At 41.3% G+C, this 14540-nt stretch overlaps 1 protein-coding gene across 1 annotated transcript; it reads left to right on the top strand.

The window, feature by feature from the left end:
• LOC122264880 (uncharacterized) lies at nt 1-13316 on the top strand. Its single transcript, XM_086547283.1, has 4 exons — nt 1-248; nt 9174-9226; nt 11309-11404; nt 11807-13316. Coding segments are annotated over exons 1-4 (342 nt in total). The 5' UTR covers nt 1-246; the 3' UTR covers nt 11998-13316.
• Nucleotides 13317-14540: the final 1224 nt, after the last annotated feature.

Below are 14540 nucleotides of genomic sequence, written 5' to 3' on the forward strand. Positions count from 1 at the left end.
AAATACGTAAAGCTAACTGGCAGCGTTCGAACACCTTTCGCGTTCGGTACACGTTCAATCCATACCCGAGCTCTCAGCTGTTGCTATCTCCTCTCTCTCGCCTTGCCTTGCATTTGCAGACTGACCGCGGAAGGAGAAGCAAGCACGTCTTGAACGAAAACTTCTTGGGTTTTCTGCGTTATTTTAGTGTTTATTACCGTTGTGCCTTGTTCGTTTGTAGTGCCGTTGTGGTAAACGCTTTTGGAGATGTAAGTATTTAAGCGGTTTTGTCTTTGTGTTGTGTTGTGTTGTGTTGTGTTGTGTTGTGTTGTGTTGTGTTGTGTTGTTTTTTTGTTTACGTTTTTCGTGTTTTGTGTGTATGTTGTGTGTTTGTGCTTGTTTCTGTGTATATGTATGTATGTCTATCTGTGTGCACGGGAGATTATATAATTGATTATGATTACAAACGTTTATGATTACAGTTGTATTTGAATTGGCAGTTTGCTATTTCAGAAGTCCAAGTAACAATCTAACAAGTTATTATATATATCAGTAATCTGCTAGTTTATTAGTCAATGATATTAATAGCTAATCAGTTGTTGAAACCCTATTACTAATTAACGATTAACATACTATTTACCTCAAATAATGCATATAAAAACAAATAAATCATCCAACATACAGCATAAGTAACTAGCTACCTAATGCATGTGGCAAAGGAGTATGTCGCAACATCGTACAGTAGAACACACATATTGTTGAGTCTGCAATCCGGGTGCTTACAAGGCCTGCTGATTCGCTGATTGAATTCTCTGCAGACTAAACAACTCCCTGATGTGATAGTCACGTCTTATAAACACGCCAAGGTTGTTATTTTTCTGAAGTTACTTGATTTTATATATATATATATATATATATATATATATATATATATATATATATATATATATATATATATATATATATATATAAAAGAGCTTGGGAGATGCCAATTGCTAGTTAGTACGAGCGGATTAGATTTTCGAAAAAATTATGACACAAGTTGGAAAGGCGAATCGTGGCGTAATTTTGAAATGAGGTAAATTATACTTTTTTTGTATAGTGGATAGTTAATAACTGAAACGGTATAAGACAGCCAAATCTATAAAGTCAGTCATATTTTGCTTTATGTTTATGGTTATTTTCTAAAGAAAGACTGGTGGTAGGAGGGAGGGAGGGAGGGGGGGGGGGGCAGTGATACTGATTATTAAACAACAAGAAAAGCAATTATACTTGAATATAAATTAAGGAATGTAGAAGCGAAATTATATATATATATATATATATATATATATATATATATATATATATATATATATATAGAAAAAAACAAACAGACAGACAAGTGCATACGCATGCCGGCTCTGTGTATGCATTAGAAATGTAATAGTAAAACGGTTGTAGGTGCGGTGTGTGTGTGGCGGATTCTGATTTAGGGGCGGGCCTCTTGAGTGTGTGGTATTAATGAGTGGGGGATGAAGAAGGATTTCGGGGTGGTAGGCGCGAGAGGGGAGGGGCAGAGAGGGCAAGAGGGGATGGAAAGAAAAGGGGAAAGGTAGAAAAGGTTACGGTGAGAGAAAGAGAACGAGACAGAGAAAGAGAAAGAAGAAAGAGAAAGAAAAAGAAAAAGAAAAAGAAGAAAAAGAGAAAGAAGAAAGATGGAAAGAGGAAAGAGAACGAGAAAGAGACAAGAGAAAGAGAAAGGCAAACAGCAACACGAAGAAAAGAAGAAAAGCGAACAGAGACCCGCCCGCCCATGCGCAAATCCCGTCGCACCGAGGTGAGAGTACGAGCGCAAAGAGAAGAGAGACGAAGGAACACAGATTCCCCGCACCCAAGAGGAGACGTGAGAAGAGAAGCCCGTAACATACTCACAAACTACCATAACAATTCCACCAGCCACTTTCACAATCCCATACCCCACCCCCCCTCACCTCAACCCGTCACCCCACGTCATTTTGACAACTCTACAAACCCCACCCCCCCCCAGCCAGTCCCCCTAGCCCTCTACATATCCTACCCCCTCCCTCTCCCTCTCCCCCCCCCCCCTCTCCCTCTCCTCCCCCCTCTCCCCCTCTCCCTCTCCCTCTCCCTCCTCTCCTCCCACCTCCCCCTCTCCCTCTCCCTCTACTCCCACCTCTCCTTCTCCTCCCACCTCTCCCCCCTCTCCCCACCTCTCCCCTCCTCTCCCCCTCTCCTCCCCCCTCTTCCTCTCCCTCTCCCTCTCCCTCCTCTCCCCCTCTCCTCTCCCCTCCTCTCCCCTCCTTCCCCTTCCTCTCCCCCCTCCTCTCCCCTCCTCTCCCTCCTCTCCCTCCTCCTCCCCCCTCTCCCTCTCCCCTCCTCTCCCCTCCTCTCCCTCCTCTCCCTCCTCCCCTCTTCCTCTCCCTCTTACATCCTTAGCTCGTTCTATACGCGTATCCCGCTTTGCTTAGCGTTTGGATGTGGGAGACAGGGCAGAGAGATAGCAGATGATGATGATGATGAGAGAGGGTGTAGGATGATGATGATGATGATGGAGGGTGTAGGATGATGATGATGATAGAGGGTGTAGGATGATGATGATGAGAGAGAGTGGAGGATGATGATGATGATATTAGAGGGATAATGATGATGATGATGATGATGGAGGGTGTAGGATGATGATGATGATGATGATAGAGGGATAATGATGATGATGATGATGATGGAGGGTGTAGGATGATGATGATGATGATAGAGGGGGTAGGATGATGATGAGGATGATGATGATAGAGGGTGTAGGATGATGATGATGATGATGATAGAGGGTGTAGGATGATGATGATGATGATAGAGGGTGTAGGATGATGATGATGATGATAGAGGGTGTAGGATGATGATGATGATGATGATAGAGGGTGTAGGATGATGATGATGATGATGATAGAGGGTGTAGGATGATGATGATGATAGAGGGGGTAGGGTGATGATGATGATGATAGAGGGTGTAGGATGATGATGATGATGAGAGAGGGTGTAGGATGATGATGATGATAGAGGGGGTAGGGTGATGATGATGATGATAGAGGGTGTAGGATGATGATGATGATAGAGGGGGTAGGGTGATGATGATGATAGAGGGTGTAGGATGATGATGATGATAGAGTGGGTAGGATGATGATGATAGAGGGGGTAGGATGATGATGATAGAGGGGGTAGGATGATGATGATGATAGAGGGGGTAGGATGATGATGATGATAGAGGGTGTAGGATGATGATGATGATAGAGGGTGTAGGATGATGATGATGATAGAGGGGGTAGGATGATGATGATAGAGGGGGTAGGATGATGATGATAGAGGGGGTAGGATGATGATGATAGAGGGTGTAGGATGATGATGATGATGATAGAGGGGGTAGGATGATGATGATGATGATAGAGGGGGTAGGATGATGATGATGATGATAGAGGGGGTAGGATGATGATGATAGAGGGGGTAGGATGATGATGATAGAGGGTGTAGGATGATGATGATGATAGAGGGGGTAGGATGATGATGATGATGATGGAGGGTGTAGGATGATGATGATGATGATGATAGAGGGTGTAGGATGATGATGGTAATGGAGGGATGATGATGATGATAGAGGGTGTAGGATGATGATGATGATAGCCAGGGCTGCTAGGATGGATGATGATGATAGCATGGGGTGGCATGATGAGAATACGAGGGGTTGGTGATGATGATAGAGGGGAAGCATCGATGATGATTAGAGGTGTAGGGATGATGATGCAGATGCTCAGAGGGGTAGGATGATGATGATGATGATAGAGGGGGTAGGATGATGATGATGATGATAGAGGGTGTAGGATGATGATGATAGAGGGTGTAGGATGATGATGATAGAGGGTGTAGGATGATGATGATGATGATAGAGGGTGTAGGATGATGATGATGATGATAGAGGGTGTAGGATGATGATGATGATGATAGAGGGTGTAGGATGATGATGATGATAGAGGGTGTAGGATGATGATGATGATAGAGGGTGTAGGATGATGATGATGATAGAGGGTGTAGGATGTGGATATTGATAGAGGGGCGTAAGGACTGATGAAGATAGAGGGGGTCTGATGCATGATAGAACGTAGGAGTGCGGTAGGATGATGATGATGATAGAGCGGTGTCGGGATGATGATAGAGGGGGTAGGATGATGATGATGATAGAGGGGGTAGGATGATGATGATAGAGGGGGTAGGATGATGATGATAGAGGGGGTAGGATGATGATGATAGAGGGGGTAGGATGATGATGATGATAGAGGGGGTAGGATGATGATGATAGAGGGGGTAGGATGATGATGATGATAGAGGGGGTAGGATGATGATGATAGAGGGGGTAGGATGATGATGATAGAGGGGGTAGGATGATGATGATGATAGAGGGTGTAGGATGATGATGATAGATGGGGGTAGGATGATGATGTATAGAGGGGTAGGACCCCCCCCCGCCTGAAGATGAAAGATAGAGGGGTAGGTGATGATGATGCCTAGGAGCGGGTAGATCGTGCTGATGACGGGGGTAGGATGATGATGCTAGAGGTGCGCTAGCGCTGATGATGATGATAGAGGGTGGAGGATGATGATGATAGAGGGTGGAGGATGATGATGATAGAGGGTGGAGGATGATGATGATGATAGAGGGTGGAGGATGATGATGATAGAGGGTGGAGGATGATGATGATAGAGGGGGCTGCCGATGCATGATGCCTAGAGGGGGTAGGATGATGATGATGATGGAGGGTGTAGGATGATGATGATGATAGAGGGTGTAGGATGATGATGATAATGATAGAGGGTGTAGGATGATGATGGTAATGGAGGGATGATGATGATGATGGAGGGTGTAGGATGATGATGATGATAGAGGGCGGTCGCCCGATCGACCTCGACCTGCATGATAGAGGGGGTAGGATGATGATGATGATAGAGGGGGTAGGATGATGATGATGATAGAGGGGGTAGGATGATGATGATAGAGGGTGTAGGATGATGATGATGATAGAGGGGGTAGGATGATGATGATGATAGAGGGGGTAGGATGAACGATGCCTGATGATGGATGTGTAGATGATGATGCCTGATGATGATAGAGGGTGTACGGATGATGACTCGCGTACTGGAGGCGCCATGATGATGCCATGATCAGATGGGGGTAGGATGATGATCGATGATAGAGGGGGTGGGTTGATGATGCATCGATGGACGGTCGTAGGATGATGTGAAGCTAGGAGGGTGTAGGATGATGATGATGATAGAGGGGGTAGGATGATGATGATGATGGAGGGTGTAGGATGATGATGATGATAGAGGGGGTAGGATGATGAGGATGATACGAGGCGGGTAGGCCTGTATGATGATCGATAGAGGCCGGTAGCGATGATGTGATGATTAGACGGGGAAGCGATGATGATGATGATGGAGGGTGTAGGATGATGATGATAGAGGGTGTAGGATGATGATGATGATAGCAGGCTGCTGGATATGATGATAGCACGGGCGGTCAGCGCATGATGATGATGATATTAGGCCGATAAAGATGTTGGATAATGCACTAGAGTGGGTAGGATGATCGATGCTGAGAGAGCGGTCGTAGGATGATGATCGATGATTAGAGGGGCGGTAGGAGGAGGCTGATAGAGTGGGCGGAGGCGCCGCGGCCCAACGCACGCGGCGCGGCGTGTAAGGAGGGTCCGCGACGCGTTCGCCAAAGATAACCGCGAGCCAAGGCAGCGAGGTTGTCAGACTTCGGAAACCCTCTGTCGGCAGTCCCAAATAGGCGAAGCTCACTGCCCGTCAAACAGGATCTTCCCCCCACCCCCCTCCCCCTCCCTCCCTTTCTCTCTTCTAAATCCCCCTACCTCCCTTTCTCTCCTCTCCTCTCCTCTTTTTCTTCCTCTCTCCCCCTTCTCTCCTCTCCCTTCTCCCTCTCCTCCTCCTCTCCTCTCCCTTCTCTCCTCTCTCCTCTCCCTCTCTCTCTTTCTCCTCTCCTCTCTCTCCCTCTTCCTCTCCCTGTCTCTCCCTCTCCTCTCCTCTCTCCTCTCTCCTCTCTCCTCTCTCCTCTCTCCTCCCTCCTCTCCTCTCCTCTCCTCTCCTCTCCTCTCCTCTCCCCTCCCCCTCTCTCCTCCCCCCTCCCCCCTCCCCCCTCCCTCTCTATCCCCTTCCTCTCTCCCTTTCTCCCCCTCTCCCCCCTCTCCCTACCCCCTTCCTCTCCCCCCTCCCCCTATCTCCCCATCTCCCTCATGACGTATACATTCTCGCACTCAGATTCCCCCCTTCCCCCCCACCCACCCACCCATCCCTCCCTCCCGAGAGCGAGAGCGCGTGAGCTTGAATTATACTTGTATTATACTGGCCAGACTCAACAGGATTTGAACGTACGTGTGTTGGGTGGAGGGGGCGGGGTATGCCTGGGTGGGGGGGCGGGGCGGTCGTTCACTTACATTTACAAGACGAAGCTTGTGACGTCATGATTGTTGTTATTGATGGTAATTGTTATGATGAGGAACACGTGCATTTGTGATGAGTTTGTTGTATATGTTGTTTATGTTTTTTGTTATGGTTGTTGCTTCTATAATATCATTGTTGTTATTGCTGCTGTTACCTTTGTTGTTGTTTTTACCCCTTTAGTCACGATTATCACCGTCTGTATACGTCTCCGTCCTCTTCACAACCACCATCACATTTTTCATCACGAAGCCTTCCCCGTTACCACAACCACTCATCATAAACACCATCACTACCATCATCAACTAATCACCACACCTACCATCATCACCATCACCACACCTACCATCACCACCATCACCACACCTACCATCATCACCATCACCACACCTACCATCACCACCATCACCACACCTACCATCATCACCACACCTACCATCACCATCATCACCATCACACCTACCATCACCACACCTACCATCATCACCATCACCACACCTACCATCATCACCATCACACCTACCATCATCACCATCACACCTACCATCATCACCATCACCACACCTACCATCATCACCATCACACCTACCATCATCACCATCACCACACCTACCATCATCACCATCACCACACCTACCATCACCACACCTACCATCATCACCACCTACCATCATCACCACCACCACACCTACCATCATCACCACCATCACCACACCTACCATCATCACCACCATCACCACACCTACCATCATCACCACCACCACACCTACCATCATCACCACACCTACCATCATCACACCTACCACCATCACCACACCTACCATCACCACACCTACCATCATCACCATCACCTACCATCATCACCACCTACAATCATCACCACCACCACACCTACCACCATCACCATCCCTACCATCACCACACCTACCATCATCACCACCTACAATCATCACCACCACCACACCTACCACCATCACCATCCCTACCACTACCATCACCCTTACCACCACTATCACCACCCCTACAACCACTACCACCACCCTTACAACCACCGCCACCACCCTTACAACCACCGCTACCACCATCACCCCCTACCACCACCATAACCACCACCACCCCCTACAACCACCACTCCCTACCACCATCACCCCCTACAACCACCACCACCATCCCTACCACCACCGCCATCCCTACCACCACCATCCCTACCACCACCGCCATCCCTACCACCACCACCATTCCTACCACCACCACCATCCCTACCACCACCACCATCCCTACCACCACCACCATCCCTACCACCACCACCATCCCTATCACCACCGCCACCCCTACCACAACCACCACCAAAACCACAATATTAACCTCCATCGCCTGTTACATAACCAATACCATACATGAAATTTTAGTCCCCCCTGCATTCCCTCACCGACCACTACCCGATATGATTATCAATTCCACAATATTAAGGTTTGATCGAACTTCTTCTAGATACCACAAAGAAGCGAAATATGATGACGTAATACCACACTCGAGAAAATTGGCGTCACTATCCCTACCATTGTTTTTATTAATGTTACTGCAATAATTGTGGTGAAATTGGTTTAGAATTGATGATGATAAAGATACCACCACCCTCCTACCACTATCACCACCCTCCTACCACTATCACCACCCTCCTACCACTATCAGCACCACCACCATCACCCCAACCACTACTACCACCACCACCACCAATTCGCCACCGCATTATTCTTTGGGATCTTAGCGCCAGCATATTGTCATATATGAAAAATAGTATTGCTAGCGATGGTGTTGCACTTCAAATCTGGTATAGGTGGATAGGTAACCATGGCGGGATAGGTACCGTCCCATGTCCCTCAATACCTGTCTGGGCAAAACAGTTAAGAAAATGGAGGGATCTCCTGGAAATCTGGATGGGTTTACCCCCCCCCCCCCCCCTAAAAAAAAAAAAAAAAAAAAAAAAAAAAAAAAAACGACTCACCTTTACCTTAACTTAAAGCTTTGTGATTAACCTAATGAAGCAAGGAAACAAGGTCAAGCTCGTAGCCTAGATGTACGACTATTTTACAAATAAATTTGCCAGGGTTAATCATTCACAGGATCAACCATTTAAAATTGAAACGCTTCAGCTTTGGGTCTTCAGTCCGCCCTTATAAGAACCCTAATGATCAGTATTCTTAACATTCCTACTGCAAGATGCATCGGTTCTAGACGCGGTACTCTGTTTATATCAATGTTAATCAACTCATTTCAAATATTGCAAAAAATCAGTTTATAGTATTGATGAAAGAAGCCAAAGTTCTTCGTTCACAACAATAATAAATAATGTAACATTCTCAAAATAACTGGCCAAGTACATGGATAAGTCGGTTAGCAAAAAGTTATCAAATTAGCTAAATAAGAAAAAAATATCCAAAATAAGTATAGTTTTTTATATTCCGAAAATTATCAAAGGTATACAAGTAAAAATAAATAAATAAATAAATAAAAAAAGAATAAAAGAATAAAAAAAAATCCTAAATCTAAGTACATAACTAATAAAAATCCCACATAAACTAGATAAATGATTCCCTATATGGTAAAAAAAGAAAACAAATCTGAAATTAGAGAAATAAACCCATTCCAATAATAGCTCGAAAAGTAAACAAAACTCCCATCCGCAGGGCCACCTTCAGAATCTTTGGTCTCCTCGTGATGCTGATTCTGACCAATCAGGGTAAGTGTACTACAGTAATCCTTTTTTTTACTATTTTCTTTTCTATTTTTCTATTTTTCTTTTTTTTTCTTTTTCCTCTTTCCTTTAATTCTTTTTTCTTTTCTTTTTTCCTTTAATTCTTTTTTTCTATTTTTCTTTATTTTTCTTTTCCCTCTTTCCTTTAATTCTTTTTTCTTTTATTTTTTCCTTTAATTCTTTTTTCTTTCTATTTTTTTTCTTTTCTTTTTTTTTCTATTTTTTCTAGTTTTCCTTTTTCCCGTCTGCCCTTCTTACTTTTTTTTGTCTTTCTTTTTATTTTGTTTTTCATCATCTTTCCTCCTCTTTATTATTATTTTTTATTCGTCTGTTCTAACTTTTTTTTTCGCTTCTTATTCCTCTGTTCTTTTTCATTTTTTGTTATTCGCCTATCCTTAGTTCTCATTCGCTTTAGTTTAATTTGACTGACTTTTTTTTGCATTTTTATTTTCTCATTTGTGTCTGTTTCTCATTATCCTTCTCCCTTTTCAGTCATCTTCCCATTTACTCTTAATAATTTTTCGTTTTCCATTCCTCTTTTGTCTTCCTCTTTTTATTCTTATGTTCTCTTACTCCCTTTTCAATTATCATTTTCTCTTACTCTAATTTTCACTTTCTTTCAATCACCTTTTTATTCTTTCCAGTTTCGTTTTCCTCTTCAGAATCTTATTCTTTCCTCGCACTTTCTCGTCTGCCTTTTTTTTCTCTTTCTTAATCACTCCCTGTTGTTTCTGAGTCATCTTTCCTCTTTCTCTTTCTCATTCGTCTTCTCAATTATCTTTCCTCTTTCGTTTCCTCATTCGTCTTTTGAATAATATTTCTTCTTCCTCTTCCTCATTCGTCCTCTCAATCACCTTTCCTCTTCCTCTTTCTCATTCGTCCTCTCCATCATCTTTCTACTTCGTCTTTCTCATTCGTCCTCTCCATCATCTTTCCTCTTCCTCTTTCTCATTCGTCCTCTCCATCATCTTTCCTCTTCCTCTTTCTCTCAATCATCTTTCCTCTTCGTCATTCGTCCTCTCCATCATCTTTCTTCCTCATTCGTCCTCTCAATCATCTTTCCTCTTCCTCTTCCTCATTCGTCCTCTCCATCACCTTTCCTCTTCCTCTTTCTCATTCGTCCTCTCCATCATCTTTCCTCTTCCTCTTTCGTCCTCTCCATCATCTTTCTTCTTCCTCATTCGTTCTATCAATCATCTTTCCTCTTCCTCATTCGTCCCCTCCATCTTTCCTCTTCTTCTTTCTCATTCGTCGTCTCCATCCTCTTTCCTCTTCCTCTTTCTCATTCGTTATCTCAATCACCTTTCCTCTTCCTCATTCGTCCTCTCCATCATCTTTCTTCCTCATTCGTTCTCTCAATCATCTTTCCTCTTCCTCATTCCTCCCCTCCATCTTTCCTCTTCTTCTTTCTCATTCATCCTCTTAATCATCTTTCCTCTTTCTCATTCGTCCTCTTAATAATCTTTCCTCTTCCTCTTTCGTCCTCTCCATCATCTTTCTTCTTCCTCATTCGTTCTATCAATCATCTTTCCTCTTCCTCATTCGTCCCCTCCATCTTTCCTCTTCCTCTTCCTCATTCGTCCCCTCCATCATCTTTCCTCTTCCTCTTTCTCATTCGTCTTTGCGCCCTCTACACCATACGGTTATGATAGATAACATGTAACATGAACTTGTACATGAAACATAACTTAGTTGTAGTTGAAAGAAAATTTAATTACAATAGGAAACAGGTGCACTAGAGACTGCGAATGTTGGTAATTAACTCTTAAATACCCGTTTCCTTTTTGATGATTCTTCCGGTATGTAATAATGATGTAATTAATCCTTATATCGTCTGTCAACTTTATTTATTCTTTATTTACATTTTACTTGCGTTAAGAATTTTAATGAAGCACCTATTCTTAATAATATTAAGAATATTAATGAAGCACCTATTCTCAAGATCATTAATGAAGCACCTATTCTCAAGAATATTAATGAATCCCTTATTCTTAAGAATATTAATGAAGTACCTATTAAGAATATTAATCAAGCACATATTCTTATTCATTAAATTTTCCGTTTCAGCTTCTGGATGGTTCTGCTACGACCACAACCCAGGAGATAAGTGGTCGGTTGTACCCTGTTTCTCTGGCTCTTGTTTCTCCATTGGAGCCAAAGTCTGTAAGTTTATTGTGTGCATTTCATCCCGTATTACTCTTGAGATAAATAAAGATGAAACCAGGTCATCGGGATAAGAGTTATTTCGTCACCCGGTTTAAAGAATTTGGGTTCTGAAGTCATGTTTGGTATTTTTGCTGTTAGTTAGGTCAAACAAATACATATTGAAATCTTTCATAGATATGATTACACTTCCATAAAGAAAGAAAGAAAGAAAAAATAACAATAATAAAAATAAAATAATAATAATAATAGAAATGAAATAATAATTATAATAATAATAAGAAGAATAAAAATATAATGATAATAATAATAATAATAACAATAATAATAATAATAATAATAAATAATAATAAAAAAAATATCTTTCTTATTAGAAGTTGTAATAATGTTTCATTCTAACAGTGGGTTTCGGCGACGCCAAGAAGGGCTGCGCAGACAAAGTGTATCCGAACGTCTGTCAAGCCGCCAACTTCAACGGACTGGCCTCAGAGCACGTGTGTTTCTGCAACTCCATTCTCTGCAACAGCTCGACCAACGTGGCTCCGTCTCTCCTTCTCCCCTTGCTGATGCTCGGCTATTTCCTGTGGATGTGATTTCTGAAATGATGAAGCTTTGATATATACTGCTGGTAAAATGTTAATTTTATGTTATTATTTTGTTTTATATGTGATGTTTATATTTTATTTTATTATTCTAAGTAGTTATGTAAGTACGCCAGGACCGGTGCTAACCATTAGGCGATCACCCAGAGGGCTTAAAAAACCAGAGAGCGCAGGACGATATCTCGACAACTAAGACAGAATGGCAAACTCAAGTCATCTTAGAATGACCAGACTAACATCGAAAAAGGAAGTGCCTAATGCGCACCAACTGGCATATTGCAATCATCTTGAATGGTCGAGTGAAAGTACCTTATCGAAATTTACTAGTGAGAAGGACGTTAGAAATACTCATTACTTGCAAATCGACACGGGTGGTCCTCACCTTCGCTACATTAACCTGCAATTGCAGACCAATTAAGGTTCCTTTGTCCAATGTTTCTACTAGTGTTTTCAAATCCTTGTTTATCAGCTGATGCTTCTTCCTGCTCGTTGGCACTCTTCTTTCATGTGTTCTCGATTGATTGCTAGCTTGTGTTGCTTTCTTGAACTTGACAGCAAGCACTGGCTAATCAGGGTGTGTAGGGAAATTTTTGCTGAAGCCACCGTGCTATCCTTAAAGAGGGTCATTAGCTAACATGATCATGGAGTCATACGCTTTGCCAGATGGCACAAATACAAGTACCCGCAAACGTCGGACGTTCATGACAACAGCAGAATCTTCTGTGTACCTTCCTGCCTGACACCAATCCCTGGCTTCTCCATGCTGAGTGGCTGAGGTGAAAGTAACAGCCAGTTATGATGGAGGAAGGGTCAAGTCCATTTTCAACAAGTATGATAAGATTGTGTACCTTAGACAGGATAACATAAAGAAAGGGTTTGAACATACCGTTATGGTATGCATGGGAACGGTACAGCTGTACATGAGAGCAGGTGTTATTTTGAATGTTCTGCCCACGATCTGCGGTCCGTGAACAACTAAAGCTGATCTTGGTCTCACCATACCTTGGCGCTGGTCCTTGAGTACTTTTTATAAAATTTTGGTTAACATGGCAGTATAGAAATCAGTATTAATTAAATTTTATTTTGATATTTCATTTTTATATTGATATTTTGGCATTTCATTTTTATATTGATATTTTGGCATTTCATTTTTATATTGATATTTTGGCATTTCATTTTTATATTGATATTTTGGCATTTCATTTTTATATTGATATTTTGGCATTTCATTTTTATATTGATATTTTGGCATTTCATTTTTATATTGATATTTCATTTTTATATTGATATTTTGGCATTTCATTTTTATATTGATATTTTGGCATTTCATTTTTATATTGATATTTCATTTTTATATTGATATTTTGGCATTTCATTTTTATATTGAAATTTTATATAGTTCTTTCATAGTTTCCCATATCTTATAGTTCATTAGATAAAATTTTTGTAAAACAAATATTCAGAAATTTTACCCTTAGATGATTATACGCGATTAACACAGATAAGTGTGCACAATCTTAAAGTTCTCAATAATGACTTGAATCTTTATATATTCAAAGGATATGCAACAAGTATTTTTTTTTTAATCTCCTTCTGTTCAAATACTTTTAGGATACAACAGGTATTTCTAGATTAAAAGAAGCCATTTTTCTTTAAGAGTTTGGGGAAATAAATATGTTACATCACCAAAAAGTATATCACAGAGTTACGTTAAAAACAAATTTTGTAATACAGGTGTTATAGAAACTTGCAGTGTTTGTTAACCCAACCCATGCATTCCATTAAATAGGCAAAAACTGATGTACATAAACTAATCATTGTTCCAACACTGAGTGAACTGACATGTCCGTGTTGGTATATCTAATGATGGTATTTTCGCTTTGTAGCAAGATATATATTTCGTGTATCTTAATGAAAAGAAACATATCTGATGTATCATTTTTTATGATGATAAAATGTATTTTGAGGTTTTGTAAAGATTTATGACTACATTTTTTCTCAGCACTGATAAATAGAATGTAGTGACTTGATATTATTACGTTTCAACATTCCAATGTGATTGTGTATTAGTTTCAGTTGCATTTTCAGTGATATTGCTTTCCATTTTATATGTAAAAGCTTAGTAAACTTTAGAGTTATACGCATTGTGTTTCTTTTTCGTGAACCTATATTTACGAACACTGAATAAATGCATCTTTTTTGACAATGAAACTTTATCAGCAATTTATCATATAAAAATTCAGTGAATTAAGTGCGTGCTTAATTTCTAATATGAAGAAAGTACTTCTGTTATGGTTATATTTTCACATTTGGCAATTTACGAAATAATATTTTTTTGTCTTTTAACTTTGGATATTAGTAATGTCTATTTGATCTTATTTCATAAAATTTACAAGTTAAAAACATTCATATATAATCATACATTAACTTTATTGAAAATACGATTGTGCTGCTTAGTACACTTAACTATGATATAGAAAAAAAAATCATTAAAAAGTCACATTAAACGAAATCTCTACCTACCAATATCAAAT

The sequence above is a fragment of the Penaeus japonicus genome, unplaced genomic scaffold (genome assembly GCF_977035675.1).
Source record: "Penaeus japonicus unplaced genomic scaffold, GWHDUDI00000001_assembly GWHDUDI00000019, whole genome shotgun sequence".
NCBI classification, from domain to species: domain Eukaryota; kingdom Metazoa; phylum Arthropoda; class Malacostraca; order Decapoda; family Penaeidae; genus Penaeus; species Penaeus japonicus.